This window comes from Terrapene carolina, unplaced genomic scaffold (assembly GCF_002925995.2).
Source record: "Terrapene carolina triunguis isolate 2854851 unplaced genomic scaffold, T_m_triunguis-2.0 Scaffold746, whole genome shotgun sequence".
Classification (NCBI taxonomy): domain Eukaryota; kingdom Metazoa; phylum Chordata; order Testudines; family Emydidae; genus Terrapene; species Terrapene triunguis.
The window spans coordinates 1,167,051-1,176,705 of record NW_020665097.1 but is presented as its reverse complement, the minus strand read 5'-3'; the positions used below and the strand labels follow the sequence as shown (position 1 = coordinate 1,176,705).

The 9,655-nt window shown below is 58.0% G+C and overlaps 1 protein-coding gene across 1 annotated transcript; it reads left to right on the top strand.

Moving 5' to 3' along the window:
* Positions 1 to 822: 822 nt before the first annotated feature.
* Positions 823 to 9,342, top strand: LOC112125859 (macrophage mannose receptor 1-like). The gene is made up of 8 exons (XM_026660292.2): positions 823 to 943; positions 1,253 to 1,357; positions 1,744 to 1,848; positions 2,874 to 2,936; positions 4,217 to 4,627; positions 6,225 to 6,370; positions 8,154 to 8,266; positions 9,216 to 9,342. Exons 1-8 carry the CDS (start codon positions 856 to 858, stop codon positions 9,340 to 9,342), a joined length of 1,158 nt encoding a protein of 385 aa, XP_026516077.1. The 5' UTR covers positions 823 to 855.
* The last annotated feature ends 313 nt before the right edge of the window (positions 9,343 to 9,655 follow it).

Genomic DNA, 9,655 nt, shown 5'->3' with positions numbered 1-9,655 from the left:
GGGCCGGGCCAGTTTATTTACCTGCTGACACGGCAAGTTCGGCCGATTGCGGCTCCCACTGACCGCGGTTCACTGTCCCAGGCCAATGGGGGCGGCAGGAAGCCGCGGCCAGCACATCCCTCGCCCGCGCCGCTTCTCGCCACCCCCATTGGCCTGGGATGGCGAACCGCGGCCAGTGGGGGCCGCGATCGGCCAAACCTGCCGCGTCAGCAGGTAAATAAACTGGCCCGGCCCGCCAGGGTGCTTACCCTGGCGAGCTGCGTGCCAAATGTTGCCGACCCCTGGTCTAGACAGTATTTGGTCCTGCCATGAGAGCAGGGGACTGGACTCGATGACCTCTCGAGGTCCCTTCCAGTCTTAGACTTTATGAAAGAAAGGCATCCAATGGCTGGAAGTTGAAGCTACACAAATTCAGACTGGAAATAAGGGGTACACTTTTTGACAGTGAGGGTAATTAACCATCAGAACAATTTACCAAGGGTGAGGGTGGATTCTCCATCACTGACAAGTTTTAAATCAAGTCTGGATGTTTTTCTAAAAGCTCTGCTCTAGGGATTATTTGGGGGCTGTTCTTGGCTTGTGTTATACAGGAGGTCAGATGATCAGTGGTTCCTCTGGCCTTGGACTCTATGAATCTAGGAGCAGGCACAGGCGGCACAGACTGGCCCTCCAGCCCCAGCTGGGAGGAGTGCCTGAGCTCTGCAGCGTTCCCATCAAAGGACTGCCTCTTCAGGTCCCCTGCTGCTTTTCTCCCTCCCTCCTGGAGGCCTTATCAGCTGGCAAACACATGTGAGCAGCCCAGTCAGTTGGCAGGGCTGTGACCGCACGGGACTCCCAGCTGCACAGTCTGGCCCCATGGCCTGCAAGGCAACATACAGCAACGTCAACATCATTGAACCAGGACAAGAGGAGCCGTGGGGTTCTGAGCCAAGGGAGAAGGCAGGTATGGAGCAGCCGGCCCTCTGTCTCTGATGAAGGAGCATTGGGCCTGGCCAGTACCTGTAAGGAGCCCTCACAGGAACACCTAGCGTGCTGCAGGGAGTGGGACAGCACTCAAAAGGGGGTGCTTTCCCTTATGCAGTGCTAGAGGGTGCTGTGCTGCAGGAAGAGGGTGGGGTTCAGTAGGGCGCTCTGTCCCCTTGCCGTCTGTGCTTGCCCAGTGTGGTGCTGGGGACATTGACAGAGCCACGGGGGGGCTGTCGGTGCTGATGGAGCTGGTGGGAGAGCTGTCACCCTGTACTTCCCTCTCTAGCTGTCAGCGATGCGTACACTGAAGAGGAGAACGAATATGAGGCTGTTGACCCAGCTCTTGGTGCAAGGAGGAGGCAGATGGAGCAGCAGGAGGCTCGGGCTCCAGGTAATGGGTTTGGGACTGGCTGGCAGGAGAGTCAGATGTGCTGGGTTCTGTTCCTGGCTCTGGGAGGAGACTGTGATCTAGTGGGTGGGGGCGGGGCTGGCAGTCAGGACTACTGGGATTCCATCCCCTGCTCTGGGAGGGAAGTGGGGTCCAGTGGTTAGCGTGGCTAGAAATGGGAGCAGGGGAGCTGGGAGTCAGGACTTCTGCCATGTGCTTGCCACGTGGTCCATCTGTTTGCCACTCTGTGCCTCAGTTTCCCATCCATAGAGTGAAGATTGTGCTCCCAGGAGTGGGGGATTCATTGCTGGAGAGGGCTGTGCCCTCTGATGGATACTCTGGCTGTCAGGGCAATGTGCTGTTTCCATGTTGATTTCCCAACCCCCTAGAGTGGGAGTGGAGACGGGGCCAGCGGTGGATTTTGGCCTGCGCGACTGTCCTGGGAGTCTCTGTGCTGCTGAACCTGCTGCTCCTCACACTTGGTGTTGTCCGATGTAAGTACCTCCCTCCCTTCACTCGCATTTGCATGGACGTCTCCCATCCTCTGTTAAGAGGGCCTCTCTGCCCCTGATTGCCCAGGACGCAGCTTCTAGCACCTGCTTGGTACACTGGCAAACAAGGTCCTCCATGCTCTCTCCTTTGCTGCCCCCCAATGCTGGGAGGATGTCCCCCATAAACACCCACAAAGCCACTGCATTATCCTCCTTTGCATCCCTCTGCAGAACGCTCCTCTGCTGCAATGCCTACAGAAAGCATGACAACTGCAATGCCTACAGAAAGCATGATGCGCTGAGCCCACAGCCTGTTGGGCTGACCAATATCATCCCACTATTTCCTTGTACCTCCCCACCTATGCCTCTGTCCCCATCTCTTGACCTTGTCTTATACAGATTGTGAACTCTGTGCAACAGGGACCATCTGTCTGCTCTAGGTTTGTACAGCGCCTAGCACCATGGGGTCCTGGGCTAGAGCCTGGGACACCATAATACACCTAATAAATAATGCCCAGTGCCCAGCACAGTGGGGTCCTGGGCCATGATGGGCTCCAAAGCACTGGAATACAAAGGAAGTACTATCTTCCCCCTCCCCCTGCCCGGGTATAGTGCTGCTTCCCACCAGGCTCGGCCCCAAGGCTGGCCAGGCTGAGAATGGCCTGTGTCTCAGCTGACTAGACCCCTCACCCCTCCAGGATGGGGCTAGAGGGAGCTTTCCTGGTTGCTGCAGAGTGAGTGTTACAGACAGCCAGGAGGGACTGTGTCACAGGCTCGGGGGGGGGGGGGAGACAAGACTGTTATGAGCTGGCCCTGCCCTTGCGGGTGAGCTAAGGACAGTCAGAAGGTCCAGCCTGCTCCCAGTAGACAATGGCTATGGGCACTGCAAAGACTGCGGGGCGGTGTGCCCAGGGCAAGGGCAGAGATAAGGTGATCTGGTGCCTGGTGGCTCCTGTCTCCCCGGTGTTTCTCAACACAGCTGCTGTGACATGGCCGAGACCACTGGTGATGTTTCCCATCTCCTGCAGACATGGAGATGGCCAGCACCCTTGAGAGAATGCAAGAGGAGAACCAGCAGCTCCAGGATGTGGGTGAGTTTCTGTGGTGGCAAATCCCAGACCTTTGGTCACGTCTGTGCCCTGCTGGCTCCACCCGCTGCACTCCCGGTGGCCCCTGCCTCCCAACCCTTCCTGAAACTTTGGGGCTCTGGAGTCAAGTGGACTGGCCCTTCCTCCCCCCCTCACTCCTTTTGCTGGGTAGGGTTGTCAGGTGTCCGGTCAAAAAGGGGACCTGTCAGTGTCCAGTCAGTACTGCGACCAGATGCTAAAACTCTGCTTACCAGAGTAACCACAATCCGCCTCCCCGCTGAGAGGGCAGGAAGAACAGCAGCTGCTGACAGAGAGAACTGGCTCCCAGATCCTCGGCTCCAGCCTCTGGCTCTGGGGACAGTCCAACCCACCGTGCCCCTATTTCTTCTGCTTCAACCCCTCGCTCCAGGGACCGACACCCCCTCTCCACCCTGCTGTACCCTAATTGCCCCCCAGCCCCTTGCTTTGGGGACCAGCACACACACACACACACACACCCCCACCCTGCTCTTCCACGATTGCCCCTGGCCCCTCGCTCCAGGGACTGACTTTTTCTGAGCCAGAGCCCAACTGCTGTGCCCAGATTGGGCAGGCTCTGCGGCAGCTCCTCCCAGCCCAGCTCTGCAGGCGGCAGGTAAGTCCTAGGGGAGGGGGGAGCACGCAACTGGAGGGAGAGAGGAGGCAGAGCAGGAGACAAGGCCTGGGGGAAAGAGGCGGGGCAGAGGTATCCAGTCTTCAGCAATTCGAGAGTTGGTTTGGGACTGGGCCCTGTCCTCGCAGCCAGGCTCCCATTGCTTGTGGTGCCCCTGCCCCAGCCAGGGCCGGTGCTACCATTAAGGCAAACTAGGCGGTTGCCTAGGGCGCCAAGATTTGGGGGTGCCAAAAAGCGGTGCCCCCAATTTTTTTTTTTACAGCGTTCCTGGGCTGGGCTGCCAACGGCGTGCTGACATGTGGGGCTCAGACTCCCTCTCCCAGCGCAGCGGCCGCTCCACTTCTCCCGCCTCCCAGGCTTGTGGCACCAATCAGCTGTTTGGGGCCGCAAGCCTGGGAGGGGAGGAGAATAGAGCGGGGGTGGCGTGCTCGGGGAGGAGGCAGAGCAGAGGTGAGCTGGGGTGGGGAGCTGCCACAGGGGTGGACGCCTCAGGGCAGGGGGGGGCGCCTCAGGGCGGAGGCGGGGAGCTGCCGCAGGGCTGGGGCAGGGCGCAAGGTGGACGTTTCGCCTAGGGTGCGAAACTTCCTTGCACCGGCCCTGGCCCCAGCACTTACCCCCTCTGTCCACTCAGGCTCTCCAGCCTCTGGCTCCTTCCTGATCTACAGTGAGTCACACCAGCTGTGTGTGGATGTGACAGCTGGTGGCTCCCTGACAGCCGCGCCCTGCACCCCTGGCTCCCCCAGCCAGCACTTCCAGTGGCTGTCTCGGGGCCAGCTGCTGAGCGTGGCCCACCAGCAGTGCGTAGCTGTGCCAAAGCAGCTTAGCCGGATGGCTGTGCGCCTGGAGCCCTGCAAGGCCCACAGGGAGCTGCAGCACTGGGAGTGCCGGGCAAACGGGCTGCTGGCCCTCGCCAAGGAGAACCTCTACTTCAACTATGGCAACAGCCAGAACCACGTGGTGATGCTGTACACAGGGGACGGGCCCTGGAGCCGTTGGGTCGTCTATGGGAGCCATGAGGACCTCTGCTTCTGCTCCTATCATGGTGAGTTCTGCCGGACCCACCTGGCCCTGTGGCCTTCACCTCAAACACGCCAGCCAGTGTCCCTCCCTGCCCTAGCTCCAAGCCGTGACGGCGCTGCCCATGTACCTGATGGAACCTGCCCAGCAGTGCTAGAACAATTTGTATAGTGGGAGTGCTGACAGCCATTGACCCAAACTGTAAGCCCTATATATAATGGACACCACTTCAAGCCAGGGGGTGCGGCCATACCCCCCCAGCATTCCTAGTTCCAGCAGCTATGAACCTGCCCCACCCACATTCTAACCACCAGACCCCCCACTCCCATCCCAAAGCTGGGAATAGAACCCAAGAGTCCCATCTGGGATCATCCCACCCCACAGGGTTCTGGGACTCCTTTTGCTGAAAATGAGGACAAGGACCATTAATGGCTGCCTTGTCTCAGGAGCTCCTGTCCCATGGGCAGGGCCTTCATGTCCAGTAGTTGCAGGCTGTGGATCCTCCCTACAGAGCTGTGCTCCATTGTAAATGTGACCCAGATGTTACAGATATCTGCCTGAGTCTGCAGAGAGCCTGAGATGTTGGCTCTGAGAGGCAGGGAGCTGCCCCTGCAGCATCTCAGTGGGGAGATGACTCTGAAATCTAAGGCCATGTAAGGCCTGGTCTGGCTGTGCTGAAGTCTGTGGGAGCCTTTCCATGGAGTTCAGTGGCTGAAGCCAACCCTTCCACATTGCCCTTAATTTGTTCACCCTCACAGGGCTCTGTCCTGGTGCCCATTACCATCCTGATGACTGCAGGTTGTGCTAGCTGAGCCACCAAGCAACAGGCCACCCACTTGGGTCAAATGCAGCACAGGGAGCAGATACAGGGACAGCCCAAACCCCTGCCCCATCCCGTCCCACATGCTGCTTACCCTCTATTTCCCAGCCCTCTGCTGTGATTATTCGTGTGGCTGCACACTGGCTGAGCAGCCTACAGGATCTCCACACGTGTTGGCCCTGCCACTGGCCCCTGTGGCAAATTTGCCCGCTATCCTGCTTCCTTCTGTGGCTCAGCCCATTGGGGTGTATGAATTCTTGGGCCAGGATGGGGTTAACTCCCTGGGGCAGCACTGGGTGGTGTGTGGAGGAGGGGGTCTGTATCCAGAGCATAGGTGTCTCCCCTGGGTATTGGCACAGGGCTAATGGGACCCAGAGCTAATGAAGGCCATTCCAGTGACTTGCCTTAGGTCTGGGGGCTGCATCTGGTTGGCATGAAACACTGAGCTGGGGGTGCTGCAGCCTTCTGTGACTGTACCAGCGTGTGTGGCTCCATCTTAACCCAAGAGGATGGGGGCAGAGAGCGGTGCATGCTGGGACCTCTAGTCTCTTTAGGCTGCATCGCCACATTAAGGTGTGCAGGGTCTTTGCTCTAGCCTCAGGTGCCAAGAGGAGCAGAGACCTGCTGGCGAGCACCAGGGAGGAGGCAGGAGAGGCAGACCCAAGAACACAAGCTCCCAGTCCTCTAACTGCTGGGCTTCCCTGCTAGTCTCTGCAGACTGCCCTAGATCCTGAGGCTGCCTAGATATTCCCCTGCCCCCCCCCCGATGACTAACATGGTCTCTCCTCCCCTTCCCCCCCAGTCTGCACCCCATGTCGCAGGGGGTGGACTTTCTTCCAGGACAGATGCTACTTCCACTCCCGCTCCCAGGGCACCTGGGATGCTGCCAACCACTCCTGTGCCTCTCTAGGTGCCCTGCTCCTCCAGGTGACCAGCCTTGCTGAGCAGGTGAGAGATGACCATGTGTGGGGCAGCAGGGTGTCCTGGAGGCTAGGGGGCACTGGGGTGGAGGGGGAAGCATGGGAGGGAGGAAGGCAGATGGGAGGAGCTGGGGAAGGGATCCAGGATGAGTGCCGCCTGAAAAGTGACTCAGCAACAGGGAGGGGAGCCTGGGTTGGAGGCAATAATTAGAGGGGCCAGAAGGGAAGAGAGCCAGACTGGGCAGGGGAGGCGAGCCCTCTGAATCCCCTCATTCTCACTGGAGACCCAGCCAAGGTGTGAGACCAAATTGCCAGCCAATCAGTGAAACGGATCAGAGAAACAACTGGCTGCAATGGTCCCTGCCCCCACCGGTACAACAGCCCTTCCTCCTCACCGGGTCCCCTCCTGTCACACTGTCTGGAGTGGCTCACAACCATGAGTGCCAAGCTCAGGGCAGACTGTCTATGCAGGGCACACCCCCCCCCAAACCAGCTGTACATTCTATAATTAGGTATCACCAACCAGGTAACAAATGTGAACTCCTGAAGCACTACACCAGTCTTGCCACAGACAGTCCCCTGGGGCTCCAGTCTATATTGCCAGCCAGGTGAGCTGGGCTAGTGATAGCTGGTTGCCATACACCAAAGGTCACAAAAGATACAGGTTGCTTCCAGTCCCAAGAGACCAGTCACTTACCCCCGGTCAATTTGTACCTCAGATCTCACACCAAAGACAATGCTTGTAGCCAATCCAATTGTAAACTAAGGATTTATTAACTAGGAAAAGGAAATGAGAGAGATTTACAGGTTAAAGCAGGTAACATGTAGACACAAATGAGTTAGTCTATGGTTCCAAAAGGTGGCAGAACTGTAGTCATCTGTCCACTGAATGTCTTTTAGGGCCAACCCAGCTTGACTTGGGGATCTCTGCTCCTTTTTCCTAGCTCCAGCCCTATGAGAGTCCAAACAGCAAAGATGAAAAACATTCCTTGTGTCCCTGTTTTATTCCCCTCTTCCAGCATTCAAGCTGATGGGATGGGCTTTCTTACACGTAGCACCTTCATGGGTGTGAGAGGGCCAGCTCTTTGGATCATGATGTTCCACAATGGCCCATTTCATTTTGACAGTCCTTCTCAATGGGCAGGGAACCATTCTGCCTGACTGGGTTCATAAGTTCAGAGCAGGCACTTTTACAATTATTAAGTAAAACTTACAAATCCTCTTATAGCATGGGATACAAACAGTACAAGTGAAATTAAGGCATGCAGCAACTTACAAGCATTCCATAGAGTCTAAACACAGCTTTACAAGTCCAACAGCGGTCTTGAACAAGACTGACATACAGGTGAGCTGGTCTGGTTTCCAGCTATGTATTTGGCAGGGCTCAGCTGATGCCTGCAGCCTCGGCAAGAGCTGGCACCTGGTCTGCCAGCATCACACAGCCCATCCCCCCCCCCTTGCTGTGCTCCCTCCCTCGGCCCCTCTCCAGTTCACCTCATTGGGCTGCAGAAGCTGCAGAGGGGAAGGCGCTTGCACTGTGGGGAGGATTGTGGGGCTGCCATGAGTCAAGGAGAGAGATGCCATGCGTAGCAGCAGACACTGCACTCAGCAAGTCCCTCCCAGCTCAGGGCTCCTGGGGGCCAGCGTAACCCTGGCACCATGTCATATTGAGCCCCTGCTTCACCATTTATCCCTGCTGAAACCCCGCTGGCAGCACCGGGGCCTGTCCATGTCCAGCAGTCCCTGTCCTGCGGGGGTGACTGGAGGATTGGGCGCCAACCCCAGAGTAACTCTATTCTCTCTGACCTCAGGCTCACATCGTGGCTTCCATGAAAGCACCATCCTCCTGGATGGGCCTCACGGACCAGGCACTCGAGGGGGCTTGGATGTGGGTGGACGGGACTCACTCAGCAGCCAATGCCAGGTACTGGAGACTGGGTCTGGGCTGAGAGGCCCTGAAATAACCCAGAATAGCTGGAGCCATAGAGTGGGGAAAATGTCCCTCAATCCTGACATGCTGTTCCAGACCTGGGTTCTCCCCAGGGCCGTCCCTAGGGTGGATGCAGGGCCCGGGACATAGGTGCCGAGTTTCTATCTGCCAAGGGGTGCTCCCCCCAGCTCTGCCCAGGCCCCATCCCCACTCCACCCCACCCTGCCTCTTCCCACCCCGGCCCCGCCTTTTCCCCATCCAGTTCCGCCGAGCGCGCTGCGCCCTTGCTCCTCCCTCCTCGTCTCCAGGCTTTAACTTGCCCGGTGTAGTTGATCCCAGTATCTCCCACTTCCCTGCTGTCCCACTTTGGGAACTGACACCCCCTACCCCCGATTGTCCCTCTGGTCCCTGGGGTGGGATGTGAGGAAGCAACTTCCAGGAACCTAGTCGTATGGGACAATGTTTGTGGGGGAGGAGCCAAGGCCATGGGGAGTTCTGACACCCCCATCTGACTATGCAGAGAGATGCTCTGGGGGAGAAGTGAGATGGGGATTGTCTCTGTGACCTGGGCTTAATCCAGCACAAGTTCCCTTCTCAGTTCTGCCCGCTCCTGCTCCAGCCACCAGTCCCTGCAAGCCCCAGTCCCCACAAGCCCCAGTCTCTGTGACACTTGTGGCCCCCAGCACTGTGGGGGTCATTGGGCAGAGTAGGCGGTCGCAGGAGGCCACAGGCGGTCATGGGGATTGAAGGGGGCCACAGGCATCATGGGGACTGGGGCTTGCCTCATGGCAGCCACCAGCCCCTGCAACAGGGGCTGCAGGGAACATGGGGACTGGGAGTCACAGGGGCTTGTGACTGCACGGTCTGGTGGCTGTGGGGGTCACGGGGGGGCTGCAGCATTACCAGCCCTGCTCTACCTTGTTCTCCCTGTTTTGGTTTCCAGCTATTGGCAGACAGGGGAGCCCAATGGTGGGCAGACGGAGAACTGTGCGCTGGCACGACAGGATGGGCACTGGTATGACGTCCCATGCACGGAGCAGCACCACTGGGTGTGTGAGGGGGAGCCCTGAGCCTGCTTGGACTAGCCACCGAGCAACCTGGCCCTCCCTCTGCCCCTGCCCCACCCCTCTGCCCCCCACTGTGACCCAAGGACCTCTTGATGCCAACTAGCAGAGGGCACTAGGGGTATAGGGCTCCTCTGGGTTCACCAAAAGAGGTCATGTGATGTCTAATGAAAGCCTGTGTCATTCCAGTGCAGTTAATCATTGCAAGCTATATGGACTGGTGATATTTAAGGAGTTGTGTATCTGCTGTGGTCTGTGTTCTTAAGGTCTGTGTCTAGGTACTGGCCATCAGCAAAGGGGAAAAGCAGGTTTTCTTTCA